Source organism: Heliconius melpomene, chromosome 8 (assembly GCF_056956725.1).
Source record: "Heliconius melpomene rosina isolate 202511_hmr_F chromosome 8, ASM5695672v1, whole genome shotgun sequence".
NCBI classification, from domain to species: Eukaryota; Metazoa; Arthropoda; class Insecta; order Lepidoptera; family Nymphalidae; genus Heliconius; species Heliconius melpomene.
Genome location: NC_140396.1, coordinates 5488424 through 5503772, shown reverse-complemented (window position 1 = coordinate 5503772; position 15349 = coordinate 5488424). Strand labels below are relative to the sequence as shown.

General features: G+C 36.5%; 1 protein-coding gene across 3 annotated transcripts in view; it reads right to left on the bottom strand.

The window, feature by feature from the left end:
* LOC146536822 (neural cell adhesion molecule 1-like) overlaps positions 1–15349 on the bottom strand; it is a 102484-nt gene that overhangs the window by 32419 nt on the left and 54716 nt on the right. For all 3 annotated transcript variants that reach the window (XM_085189293.1, XM_085189295.1, XM_085189296.1), the window contains 3 exons: positions 14304–14510; positions 13796–13941; positions 12173–12323 (listed from right to left, as the gene is read on the bottom strand). In XM_085189293.1, the coding sequence (XP_085045419.1) occupies positions 12173–12323; positions 13796–13941; positions 14304–14510 (504 nt within the window). The remainder of the gene's footprint in view (positions 1–12172; positions 12324–13795; positions 13942–14303; positions 14511–15349) is intronic.

Genomic DNA, 15349 nt, shown 5'->3' with positions numbered 1-15349 from the left:
ATCTGACACCTACAGAGGTTTACAGTAACTAAAAAAATGCAAAACAAATATAAACTGTAGACTTTGGCATCAGATCTCTTCTCACCCTTGTGAGTCACTCTGACACTACAGAAGTAAGACCGGACTTACTGGGTCTCTAGTCAGCCTGGGCCCCACCGACGCAACCACATGCCTCCTTACTAACCTTTAGTTACCGTACACACAGCACTGCGCAAAACACACTAACTAAAAATTACATAAGCACCATGTACAACAAAAACATGGTGAGTACACAAATAGTTTGATACATAGTCAAGAACAAATAGATACTAAATGGGAAAATTATCAATCAAAGAAAGCAGCACATGTATCTGGTGTCCATTCTCCTCGCCATAATACCAGCCATGCATATCATACCATGTACCTAGCAGCTATTATTTTATTTTGTCTCGGCCTAACCTGACCACAAGGAAGAGGATGTCTAATCTTTACAGTTATTTGGTAAAGTATGCAAACTTTATCGATTTCGTCACACCACGTGTGGACGTCATAAATATTGAGGCAAAAATGGAAACATAATATTGGTTTGATCTCACCGTGAAGCTCAGCTGTATTGCTCTACTGGTGTTTGTCGTCCCACAGATAACGGCAACTCTGGTAACAGCGTTGGTGTTGTTTAGGTTGATGTCGATAGTGCAGGAGCACATTGTGCCGCACCCAGCACCAACACGAAGTCAGACTCCGCGGCTTTATCTCACGAAGTGATTAGTAGGGAGGGAGTTCGCGTATAGCGCCTCCCCCTAGTTTTGCAACGTTAGCTATCAGAAGACATTGCTATGTAACTCTACCCGATTACACAAAAATATTAGAAAGATCAGGAATGGGATGGCTTAGTAACTAAGGCTTCTATCCCACTTCTGATGTTAGAAACTATTGGAAATATTAAATAAAGTGGGAAAGGTAATGAATTAAAACAAGGCTTCAAATAATTATTAAACAACCAAAGGGAATTATCTAGCAGTCTAATAACAATATCTGGTTCTAAAGAATCCATCGGGCAGAGTGACGTTGGCGATCCCTTTCTTTTTGGTCGCCGTTGACAGCCCATAAAAGTGCCAGCCAGTAATTAGAGTCGTCCTTATATAACCTCTATGGTCATTATTTCTAATTATTTCTAACACTAGATAAAATGCTAAAAGTGACTATTATATTTATTTTCTTAAGGATGAATATCAAAACGTCGCGGTAGCGGTCGCGTAGCAACGACGGTTGTTATTAACATGGCAGAATAAATTGCATGTCAAATTAGAATGTACTTTAAAATATATTAGTATATATGTGTAATGTAATGTTATATAGCCTATAGCACTTCTGAAGAATGCAGCTTTCATACAAAACAAAAACAATGAAAATCGGACCAGTAGATCCAGAGATCTTAGCGTTCAAACAAACAAACAAACAAACAAACAAACAAACAAACTCTTCCGCTTTATTATATTAGTATAGATATATTAACATTTACAAGACGACCACGCCCGCCGTGTCAAGAGCGAAACGACAAAGAAGAAGAAGAATATTAACATTTAAAATATTAATTTAAAATATTTTTTTCTATTAAAAGATTTTTAGATCTATTAATAAATATTATTTAGCTTCCAATGTTAATACAAAAGTAAATTTCATAATATATGTATAAGAAATACATAATTAATATTACAAAGCTAAATAGACGATATTACAGTAAGGTTCATATTCGGGATAATATAAGAGAATATTACCCCGAAATTCAACCTTAGTGTAATATCAGCTTACGTTGGAACCTTTTGGGAATCAACCTGTGAAGTCTAATTTAATCCTCGGAAAGTGTTATTTGATGCATGAAACTGACGAGTATTTCGTGGTGGGGTATTAGTTTTTGGTTGGACCTCGCTCGATGTTAAGGACCCGACAACAAGTTCCTAATTACATTTCGCATCGACTTACTCGGCGCTGTAGATAAAAGGATGTTTTTAACGTTATTTTTAAGGTATCTAATTTAACCTATTTAGCTGGCCTAAATAGTGTATTTTACACAAAAAGAACTTGTCATATCTTTTCGTATAAATAAATATGTATATTTTAATTTTAGGCTGTATCCCTTACACATTCCATCCATTCTCCATGCGGCTCCAGAAATCGGCGGAGTGTCTTAACTCTAGGTTTCCTCTGCCTACCTTACTTTGTGCGGAATATAGCTTGAAGATAAAACAGAGAAAAAAAAGTATTTTACGTCATAATTAAAACAATTTATGAAAAACCACCGTACTTAGAAAATTTTTATGTAGAATTTTCTTTTCACAAATTTTATTCGTTAGCGTTTAGACTTACAAAGACGTTTACTTTTCCACTAACTAATTATCTCCTTTATTTGCTTATTCGGCTGAATTTTACGGTTAAATAGTCTTTCTCGAGCTTTATACAGTCATTATAGTAATAAGGCTGTTTTAGTCAATATTTTTTTACGTTTTTCCGTTATTTATTTGTAGACTTAATTACTTTTTGAGATCAATTGGTTTATATTTTCCTGTATTATATAAGGAAGACGAATGTTAATTAAAATATTACTGTTATGTTAATTAAATATACTAGTTAAATTTACTAGTTTTACACGCGGAGAATGGCTTGAAGGCCGAGACACTTCGTTCTCATTAAGTCATATCCGCTCTCCACTCTCCACCGAATTCTCTAGTGGAAATAAACGTCGGGCTTTGCCTAGTTAAAATATTTAAAATTTCATTCCCCCGAGCAGGAATCGAACCCACAACCGTCGAAATCCCCTGCGCTAATAATTCTAATAAAGATATATAAAGTAATTTACTGAAAAATATATAATTTTTAATCCTTTCCTAAATAAAATAACATAAAAATAAAAAAACGAATCCCGTTAACAAAGCCATGCATCTTAACGTTTGCTCTGTTCAAGAGGACAGCTTAAGCTGGATTTAGGGAGTACAAAAGACAAATTAATCCTGTACAGGGTGTCCTTGTAAATAGCACATCGGGCTAGACGCGACTAAATTAGATGAAACTAGTTCCAAACAACCCCGATGCACTGGATAAACTGTTTGGGAAGTTCCAGCACATACGCTCTACGAAGACTACGACGATTTGTAGCTTCTTTATGGAATGTGGAATTGGGCTTGTGAAATATATATATTTTTTAGTTTCTCGCTATGTTTCGTATGTGGCAGGATAGGCCTAGTATTAAGATATGCTCCTCATTTTCGCTTTGTGTTGAGTGGCGCTCAATGCCGCGCTTTGCCTCCACACCAAAATGAAGAAATGAGAATATCAAATATTTAATTTCCTCGAGTAGGAATTGAACTCACAACCTGTTGCCTTTAGAGTCACATGCAAAAAGCAAAATTAACACCTTGCATATTTTACTACTCGAATTCTTTTTAATACTCGAAGACAGAGACAAGGTTTTAAAATGATACCTCTTTCTCCGTTTTGGATTCTTTATAAGAAAATTTAAAAGAAATTTCTGGTGCTAGGAACCAAAGTCACAATTCTGTCTAATTAATTATACAGTGAAATCTGAAACATAATTTTATTTGAAAAATAAGTCCTAATAATAGATAAATGAATTAGTAATCATTGCAGCTAGTTGCAGTTAAAAATTCGTACCGGAGGTACAATGTTTCAGAAGCTCGATTTTTCTTTGTTTTACTGACAATAGTCCTGAATCCTGAGTCGATAGTTCTGCCTTGGACTAGGCACTCTAGAGAAAATATAAATATTTATAGGTAAAAAAATCTATATTAGAAATCATAAATACTATAGGTACAATGTTTGATTTCATTATACACAAACATTTTTTTCTTTAATTTTTTTTCTGCTTAAATCAGGGTACGCAGAGGGTACCTGGGAACCTAGTTTTATGGCACTTTGTGTTATCCATTTATTGCCGAATTTTTAGACATTATGTGTGGAGTGGAACTGAACACCGCGCTTTGCCTCGTTACTGAAGCAAGGAGATGAAAATATTAAATCGAAATTACAAGCGTCTCGCTACTTGTGCCCTTGCGCCAACGATAAATCAATTTAAAACTATTTAAGTTATTAAATTTTAATAGCAATTTATTGGTTCCCTGAAAAAGCTTTTAGTTTGTAGAAAGTTAACTAATATAAAACAAAGGATGAAATGCAAAATAAAAAGGAATAAAATGTACTCTTTTGCTTCATCTAAAGCTTTCTCTATTTATATAACACTAGCGGACGCGCGCAGCTTCGCTTGCTTATTAAAGAGTGAATTCTTATAAACCACGAAACATGTGCTCAATGAAAGATTTTTAAGAGACTAAATTTCAAATTTTATAATAATCAGTGGCTTTTTAAAGATTTTTCCATACAAACTTTCAACCCCTTATTTGCACCCTTAGGGGAAGAATTCTAGAAAACCATGAAACATGTGTTCAATTAAATACTTTTAAGAGTCTGAATTTCAAATATTATAAAAATTGGTGCCGATTTAAAAAAAGTCTATACAAAGTTTCAACCCCTTATTTGCACCCTTAGGGGGAGAATTCTAGAAAACGATGAAATATGTGTTCAATTAAAAAATTGGTGCTGATTTAATTTTTTTTCCATACAAACTTTATACCCCTTTTTCACCCCTTTAGGGTTAAAATTTTTCAAAATCCCTTCTTAGTGGATGTCCAGATAACGAAAGTAAACTTTTGTCCAAATTTTACGTTTCTACCATCAGCGGTTAAGGCTGTGCGTGCGTCTTACCTCAGTCAGTGAGGACAAGTCCTTTTATATATATAGATTATAAATAGTATATTAACAGCTGTACAGAGGGAACCTAGAGACATTATCTACCTTAAGACATTATCATAATTTCGTTATTGGGAATCGAACCCACAACCTGTCACGTTTAGAGTGACACTTTGTGGCCCTGTGCCATGACTGGTATAAAAGTTCTACATTACATAAAGGTTCATTTTGATGTTTTAATTAAAAAAAAAGGAAATATTTTGCTCATATAAAACATTAGAACAAATATAATAAGATCAAGAGCACTCATATGGAAGACAAATTTAATTAAGGTACAGACAGTATGTTTCAGTTTATTGTTACGGCCATAATTGTACACGTTTACTTTGAGTTTAACAAGTCCCAAGAATCTTAGCGTGAGCATTCTCTCACAATTCCTCTGCAAAAGAGAGAGTTATCGGTGCTGACGTCAAATGTATTACACTGTTGTTATTTTAATAGGAATAACTTTTTCGTTTGACGTAAATAAAGTCTCTACGGTACAATTGTTTTATTGTTTTTGTATTTAAGTGCTTTGAATTTCGCTAAAATGAATTTTGCTTGCTTGCTTGCTCGCTTATATTTCCATTTCTTCGCTCTGGTGTTGAGGTAAAGCGTGACGTTGAGTTCTGCCACTCAACACGCAATGCCTCTAGAATTTGGCAGAAAGTTGGGAACGGAGTGTCTTAACACTAAGTTATAAAAGATAGTTAAGAATATATTTGTATTGGTAACTGTTATGGAATATATACACAGGCGTTATTTTTACACACAGATGTCACAGTTGTAGCACAAAAGCAATGAAGGTAAAATATTGATTTAGTTATAAGTAGTTTTATTATCTGTTGTAGTATGTTTTATCTATATTACGAGTAGTAACGTTTCAAATAATGCCATTCCATCCATCCCATCCATCAGCCTTTCAACGTCCACTGTTGGACATAGGCCTCCCCTTATTCTCGCCACTCCGTCCGGTCCTGCGCCCTTTGAATCTAGCGGATTCCCGCTGTCTTTTTAAGGTCGTCGGTTCACCTGGTTGGAGGGCGGCCTGTGCTCCTTTTGCCGAGACGTGGTCGCCATTCGAGGACCTTTCTTCCCCATCGGTTGTCGGCCCTCCTGACAATATGGCCTGCCCATTGCCACTTCAGCTTTTTCAGCTTCAAATTTTGAGAGCTATGTCGGTAACCCGCGTTCGTCTACGGATTTCATCATTACGAATTTTGTCGCGTAGAGAAATATCAAGCATAGCCCTCTCCATCGCTCGCTGAGCCACTTTGAGCCTGTGGATAAGGCTTGCAGTGAAGGACCACGTCTCAGCGCCATATGTTAACACTGGCAACATACACTGGTTGAAAGTTTTTGTTTTCAGGCACTGAGGGATACTAGACGAGAAGATATTTTGTAGTTTCCCAAACGCTGCCCAGCCGAGTTGGATTCTACGAGTAACCTCTCTCTGAAAGTTGGACTTACCCATTCGGATCACTTGTCCCAGGTAAATGTACTCGTCAACAACTTCCAGAGGTACGCCTTCAACAACGACCGGCATGGGTGTAACATGGACATTAGACATAATTTTTGTCTTGTCCATGTTCATCTTAAGACCCACCCGTTGTGAGGCGCTATGGAGGTCCCCTAGCATAGTACTGAGTTCCTCCAGCGACTCTGCCAAGATTACTATATCATCGGCAAATCGAAGGTGTGTTAAGTGCTCGCCGTTGATGTTAATACCATGCCTCTTCCACTCAATCAGCTTAAACACGTCTTCCAATGCAGCATTGAACAGTTTCGGGGATATTACATCCCCCTGTCGCACTCTGCGCTGCAGTGGAATAGGCGGTGTTTTTCCATCGTGGACATGGACTGACATGGTCGCGGCTTTGTATACACACTTCAATACCTCGATGTATCGATAGTCAATCTGGCATCGTTGGAGAGACTCTAGCACCGCCCAGGTCTCGATAGAATCGAAGGCTTTCTCATAGTCCACATACGCAATACATAGCGGCAGATTGTACTCCTCGGTCTTCTGTATGACCTGTCGCAGTGTATGTATGTGGTCCATGGTACTGTAGCCTTTTCGGAAACCGGCTTGTTCGGGAGGCTGGAAGTCGTCTAGTCTGCGCGCGATACGATTAGTGAGAACCTTTGAAAAAAGCTTATAGATGTGACTCAAAAGCGAGATCGGTCTGTAGTTCTTCAAAAGGGCGATAGAGCTCTTTTCTCTTATCGCCCTTTTTGAAGAACAGCACAACCACGCTCCTGCTCCAATCTTTCGGAACAGTTCCGCTACTGATGACGGTATCAAATAATTTTTGTAGCGTTACTTGGAGGGGTTTCCCTGCAGCTTTTAGTAGCTCTGCTGTGATACCGTCATCACCTGGTGCTTTGTTGTTCTTAAGCTGATTAAGGGCTTCTCTAATTTCGTACAGGCTGACGTCCGGAAAATCTTCGGTATAGCGTCGGGTCAATTTGTTTTTTTTTTATTTACCAAATTGGGAACGAGAGGTTTCAAAGATGTATATAAATGTCCGTAGTACCTCTCAATTTCTCTCAGAACTTCAGGCTTAGACGAAACTATAGCACCAGACTCCGCCTTCAACCTCGTTAACTGGCTTTGCCCAACACTCTGATTCCTTGTGAACACCTTGGAGCCTTGGTTCCGCTCGATTATGTTCTTGACGCGCCTTGCATTCTGAGCACGCAGATCACGTCGTCTGCTACAAGAGATCTGTTTATTGAGCTGCCTGTATTTAAACATTGAAGACGGGGACCGTATACACAGTTCACGCCTTTCTTTCATAAGACCAAGTGTATGATCAGAGAGCTCTTGAGGTTTACTACTGGAGGGGGTCTTAAAAAACTTGGATCCCAACTCATGGACGATTCGTACCACCCTCGTGTTGAAATCATCCACAGACTTGCATAATTCTAGGTCCGCGAAACGATTTTCCAACTCCAGCTGAAAGTTCTCGGAGCCACGGATTTGCACAGGTGTCGGTCGGAGTGTAGACTTCATCAAGCGTGACCGTTCCAGCTTAATATTGATATTCAACGTGCCTCTTACCATCCGGTGATCGCTACCGGCTTTAACCCTATTGATCACTGAGACATCGTTAAATATGTGCCTCTTGTCTGTCAGGATGAAGTCTATCTCGCTTTTAGAGGAGCCACTAGGGCTTATCCAAGTCCACTTGCGCTGTGGTTTCTTTTTGAAGAAAGAGTTCATCATAAAGAGGTTCTCCCTCTCCAAAAAGTCAGCAAGCAAGTGACCTCGGTGGTTCCGTTGCCCAAATCCAAAGGGCCCTACTTTCTGCTCGTCACCGTCTCGCTCGCCCAGTCTTGCATTAAAATCCCCCATCACTACCGTGAAATGAGTCTTTGAGGCATGTATGGCTCTACTGACGTCCTCATACATAGCCTCAACTTCATTGTCTGGGTGTGTCGAAGTCGGAGCATTTACCTGTATGACCTTCAGCGAATACCGTTTCGATATTCTGAGTATAAGGTACGCTACCCTTGCTGACACACTTTCGACTTGTGTCACGTTGTTGACGAGGGACCTGTGAACGAGAAACCCGACACCACCTTGGGACAGATTTTCGCCCTCCCGGTGATAGAGCTAGTTACCAGACTTAAGAATTACCGTGTCCTCCCCCTGTCTTCGGACTTCGGAAAGTCCTATGATGTTCCACTTTAACTTGCCTATCTCTTCCTCCAGCTCTTTTATCTTCTCGTCGGTTCTCAGGGTCCTGGTGTTATATGTTGCCAGGTGCAGAGATCGTTTTGATTTATGACAGCCGAATCTCTGCCGGAGATTCTTAGCACCCCCTGCCCCGCCGTGACCAAGGCCGCTGTCGTAGCCAGGAATAGCGGGGCCGCCGGGGACTGGGGGCCGGGGTGTATTTGTGCCTTTCATAGGGGGTTATTGCCATAGTCACCACGCTTGGCACTGCGTGCAGTAGTTATTTTTGTTGCACAGGAAGACGCTGCTGCCCATCTTCTGGTAATTATCCCTCGATCGCGTTCTACGATCTACGAGTCATTAAGAGGAATAAATATTTTTACTTACTATCCTTATTTTTTACTTCCATATCATTTTTTTTTTATTAATTAAGGTAAAATAGATAAATATTTTACCTATCAAAGGTAAAAAATATAATGGTATAAAAGGTAAATGAATCTAGTGACATTTTAGTATTTTCTTTCTTGTGTCTTTTTTAGAAACATTTTGCTCTTATTATTTGTAGCTCACCGCTACTCTCACATTTCCTATTAGATATTTTCTATTTCTATTTTAATTGTATAAGTATACAGACTAAAAAAGATTCCAATTCAATACACGTTGAAATTTTGAGTTTAGATGACTTAAGTTCTACAACAAAAAACTTTAAAATTAAAATATTGAATAAATCTTTATTGTAAAAGAAACGAAAAGGAAATGATTATTTTAAGTTGGAAATTTTATTAAATCAAATATTAGCAGTAACGTCTTTATTCTAACTTCATTATGAAAGATTTGTTTTCCTCATCAGGCCCAAACGGCAAGTCTTTTTAAATTAATCAAAACGGGACAAATATTTGCATTCGTATCTCAGTACTCTGTTATCATAGCAAATTGACTTAATTAATCCTATAAAATACTTATAGGTTCCCTTTTTTAAAAAGGTGATTTATAAATATAAAAATACTAGTGGACCCGAACGCGGCTACGCCCGCTTGAACTATACGAATATTTATTAAATATATTTATGAAAATATTTTCAGTTTTCAATAGAGAGATGCGTTAAACAAGCTCATTTTGGGTGACGTTTTCTAACAACAAACTTTGCAATTCGTTGCTTAGCAACGGTCGCCTAGCGACGGTTGTTATTAACATGGTGGAAAAAATTGCATGTCAAATTAATAAATATTTTAATATATTGGTATATGTCGAAAATATTACAAATATGAGAAAGAAAAGTATTCATCCCGAGACCCTCAAGTATCTCTATATGCGTATTTTATCACAGACAGACAGACCACAGACAGACAGAGTTACTTTCGAATTTATAATATAGGTATGGATGGATTTTTCTTTAGCTTAACGGTTTTTCATATTATCTTTGAATGATAAATATTAAACAAAATTCACTCATTTAAGACATAACAAGCACTATAATAAGACATTCACAAAGTTTGTAGTGTAGTTACTACTACAGATACTTTTAAGAAAAGAAAAGATATCGCTAAGGCCAGTTACGTAAAAGTTACGTTACGTAAGAGGCAATCTAACTGATATTGAATATTGATGCAGTTTTACTCTTTCGATAGATTTATTTCTTTTCTACCTTCATGCTGTATAGGTACTGCAAGGAAGACAGAGGGAATCTAGTGTTAAAACATTATTTTTCTTTTCCACCTTATTTTTTAGATATTGCATATTGAAAGTCGGAAGTCTAAGTCGCGCTTTGTCGTCGTGCCAGTATTTATTTTACTTTGAGTGAGAATCGAACCCACAACCGTTACGTTTACAGTCATAAGTACAATTAAAATTCAGTAATCAATTTTTTTGCACTTAAAATTAATAACCAATTTGATTACATTTTGTGCTGATTTTAAAATGTAGATGAAAATTTTAAAGCGATGCTTTTAACACTTACTAAGTAAAACGAGATCCATATATATCATGTTTTGTTGATACAAAGTAGAAATTCCTTTATTTGGTTTATTTCCTTGTTACTTATAACAATTATATATATAATTGTACTTAATAATAATGCTGATAAACATTTATTTTGCAAGTCACCACAAAGCGAAGCTTGAGAAAATTAAATTATCTCAAGTCGGTTATTATGTTCATTTTAAAATACGGACACACAGACGAATAAATAAATGTAGGTATTATTTATTATAGATACATATAGATATATTTATTTATGATAGATTTAAAATCTAATCTTCTTCTTCCTGGCATTAATCCCGGCTATTGCCAGGGTTTGCCTTCCTACTCAACCACTCATGTCCTGCATCACGACATCCAACCAGCGCTTCCTTGGATTTTAAATCAAATATATATTTGTATAATTGTAATAAATACTTTAGGAGATATCACAGATTCAAATTAATTTAGCCTACGAGCCGAACGGTGAGAGGACTCGGTTACGGAATGACCGACCCGAACGGGCAGACGTCGTTGACTATAGACGTTGATATATTAAATAAATTTTCCTATAGTACAAGCAGGCGAAGCCGCGTGGGCCCATTGGTATATTTATATAAATCAGTTTAATTTGCACCTAAGATAAAATAACTCCAACATAATTTAAACATATAAGTTAAACAATAATTCTGCAATTTAATTTGATTACCAAACGAATAAACACTTGTTATCTGCCTTAACTGTTCCCTCCATTGCTCCAAGTTAGCTTATAAACAACACAACCGTGTGTCGTATCACTGCTGACTACTAAGAGGCTATAATAATTAAACTTAACGACGTCAGAGATGTGAAAACTGTTTCAGCTTAGTCTCGTTATAGCTTATTTCATAGTAATATTCATTTAAGGGATGTCGTTGGAAATTAAGAAGTCTAACTCTAAGCATCTCGACAAACAGGGGGGGCGAACAAATTGGGTCGCGTAAATATTTCGTATTTTGGGAGGGGAACGTTCATGAGTTTTCATATTTTGTATGATGTGGAAGAAATGCTTGGCAACTGATGTTGGGTTATTGCGAAATTGATGTAAATGTCGTTAGGCGGGGTTTTTTATGTCGTTTCACGTCGCTTTGTGAGTTTTACGTGAATATAAGTTACGGGTTTGACAATTGAAAAGTTTCGTTGTTATTTCACATATGCCTTCCGAACCGGTGGTAGCTTTTTGTTCATATGTTCATTCGACGATTCAAAAGTGCTTATTATAAGTTTATTTGAATAAAGAATATTTTGAATTTTGAATTTGAATTTGAATTAATTACGAGTATATAGGAATAGGAATGCACATAGATATGGAATTTATTTGACATAGTTTATAATTATAAAAGATTACTAATAGTATTTTTTCCTAAATAGCCTATTTCTAGCCTATTATTTTAAATTCACATTGTATCTTGCATATAAGTAGGGTAGGCAGAGGGAACCTAGTATTAAAACACTCCGTTCTCATTAACACACTTCCGTTCATCACATGACCGCTAAATTCAGAGGCATTGTGCGTCGAGTGGCACATGTAAACGCCGTCGTTGCCTCTTTACCAGAGGCAAAAATCTTATTCCACCGAGTGGAAATGGAATCCATAACCTATCACGTTTAAAATCACACACTTGTATTAGCGTATAAACGAAATTCTATTATCTAAGCATCTCTAGCAATCTATAATCTACAACTACAAAAGATAAGTAGAGTATAAACACTCACAAACAACATCCAATTTAAAGGAATCCTCTATGCTTTGCCCGGGCAAGGCGGTGTTGTCGGCTTGGCATTTAATTTGCACTCCGTCGTCTTCAGGCAACGGCGTGAACTGCAACGAGCTGCTGACCCATGTGTCGTTCGTAGCGTCCGTTATCTGTTGATAAGCTTTGAGATCCTTTATCAACATTCAATAGAATTAGGTAGGGCTTGGATTGGCAATTGTTTGTTGCCAATTCAAGCTTAATCTTAGACTATAGGTAGGTTTTTGTATTTTGTTACTAAAAGGATTTTAAATTATATTGTTGGCGGCTTAAGGAATATGTAGATTAGATAAATTAATTATAATTAACTTAAAAGAACAACTTGGCGCAGTGGGACTGTAAAAGCTACAGGTTGTAGATTCGATTCCTACTCGCGATAATGACACATATAATATTTCTACCCTGGTATCGAAGTAAAATGCGGCGTTGAGTTACGCTACTTAACACGCAATGCGTTCAGAATCCGGACGAAAGTGAGGAACGGAAGTGTCTTAATGGGATCGGAGTAAATTAACACTAAGTTATAAGGTAATTTTGCTACGTGCGGTATATAAACTAAAACTGATATAAAACGGGTAAAATTCCTCTCAAATAAAAATATTTATTGAAATATACTTTTTATCTCTTATCATGCTCTTGCATTCAATTGAATTAGAGAAGCAAAAAAGTAAACAACGTTCAACAAGACGTAATGAATCTTTTATATCACTAAACTGTAGTTTTTATTATTATTTCTTATTAAATGAAAAATCTATTCAAATATGAAAATAACCTTCGTCAAATTGTGAAAAGGTCAGGCATTATTACAACAAATAAAAAACCTAATAAATATATAAGCATGTGATTTAAAAGAAAAATAATATTGAATACATTCTAATTTGAAATTTCAATATAAAATTTACTTAATGATTTCTTTTCAACAAAATAAATATTACATTTAATCGGTTTTATTCTCGACTAAAGATTTGAAAAGATGTTTCTTAGAAAGCAATTTCAAGGTTCAGTTACAGTTGCTAAAGCTGCCTGTATGAATCTCCCTTCCTTTGGCGATTTACTAAATGAATCTTCTATACAAGCGACTTAACAGATAAAGAAGTTATTTGGAATTAAGCTAACTACCTACTTACTTTAGATAAAACTTTTTTGTATATTGTAAGAAACTAAGTTACTTTTAAATTAAATATTCATAAACGCCTTTAGATTTTTTGCATTAAGAGACATTTAAAGAGCGAAACAGCATAGTAGATAGAGGTAACCTACTCTGAAGATATTCCGTTCCCATTAATACATTTCAGTTCCACTTTTCCGACAATTCTAAAATCATTGTGTGTTGAGTGGCGGAATCTAACGCCACGCTTTGCCTCGTTACTAGAGCGAAGAATTGAAAATATTAAACATTCCTCGAGTGAGAATCGAATCCACAACCTGTCGCACGTTTATACCTTTGCGGCATAACTGGCCTCTGTATAAACGCAGCATTAAATGACAACACAAAAATATCAGTTTACACAACACACAAGCTAAAAAAATATAAATTAAAATGACGTGAAAACTCTGCGACGTGAAGATAAAGTGCAAAACTCACTTTTCCCCTCTTAAATTTCCTATTGTCCTTGAACCAAGTGAGCTGAGCCGGGGGGCGGCTGCCCTCAGACACACACGATAAGCTGACGTGCCGCTCTGAAGATAACGTCACTGGCTTGTTTTCTATCTGGACTAGCGTGGGCTTCACTGTAACAAATGGGTTTTGGGTTTTACTTGTTTCTTATATTTCTTTTTATTATAGGCTAGGATTTATTTTTTTAAAAAATAGTAAAGTTCTAAGAAAAATACTAATAATGTCCAAGAATTTTTTTTTGTCATATTTGTGTGTAATAGATATTTTTAAGTATTTTTATATAGTCATATTTTCCGGCGGAAAGTGGAGAACAGAGTGTATTAACACTAGGTTCCCTCTGCCTACCTTGCTGCGTGAACAGCGTGAAGCTGATTTAAATTTTTCATGTTTTTCAACATCGCGTTATAATATCATTATAAAAAAATAATTTATACAGTTATATATAAATTCTATATATTATTAAACAAGTACTTACAGTTCATTTCTAACCTAACAGTCTTTTCTTGTGGGCTGACGAGGTTGGTATTTGATGCTCGACACTTAAAAGTCGTATTTAAATGACTTCTTTTAATATGAGGTAGTTCTAGTTTGTTTACGACAACATGTGTGTCTGTTTTCTCTCCTATATACTGTGGGGCTGGTGTGCCATCTATCAACCATATCACTGTTGGGGCTGGACGACCTGGAAAGGAAATTATTTTTAGTACATAATTATGCTAACAAATACATAAAAGTTGAGGGTAGCAGGCCACGCGGTAGATCCGCCATGCGATGGACAGACCAAGTGAAGGCTGCCCTCAATTACCCTCTCTACGAGTGCACCAGGCAGACAGTCAACGACGCGTAGAATGGCGTCGGACTATGTGGCGCACCAACAACCTCTAAAAAGGAGGATCACGACCGCTCTGTCAAGAGTAAAACGACAAAAAAGAATGCTAACATATACCTAGCAAGCTGAAGAGATGAACTGCAAGAACACATTATTGTAATACTCTTATCATATTTTTAGTATTTCTATGCTAAAATGATGCCAAAACGATATATAAATGGTCGATTCTTCTGATTGCGTTCACTTAGCTTGACTTTTTTTGGTGCTCTGAGGAACCGTAGACGTGAATATTTAATATTGATTCCAGCTAGCTTCACGCGATCTCAAGATAAATGGTTTTGATAGAAGGAGAGATGGATAACAAAGTGATCCAATACCAGGGTTCCTTTAGCTGCAAAGGCAGCATGGGAACCTAGTGTTAAAACATTCATTCCGCCTTAAATTCAGTTCAAATAAGGAGGTCCCGTTTTTTTCTTTTGAAGTACGGAACCCTAAAATTATATACCTAAAATATATCTTGAATATTTTCACTATTGAAAATAACTTAGCTATGTAATCAGTAACATAAGAGTTCAATTGTCACAGATTCAATTCTTGTAAATCTTACTGGTTCTCTTTCTTTAACGTGTTCAAGTTAAATCTTTTACCTAACAATAAGGATATTGTACCTAGAATGGAGGACACTCTAAGGA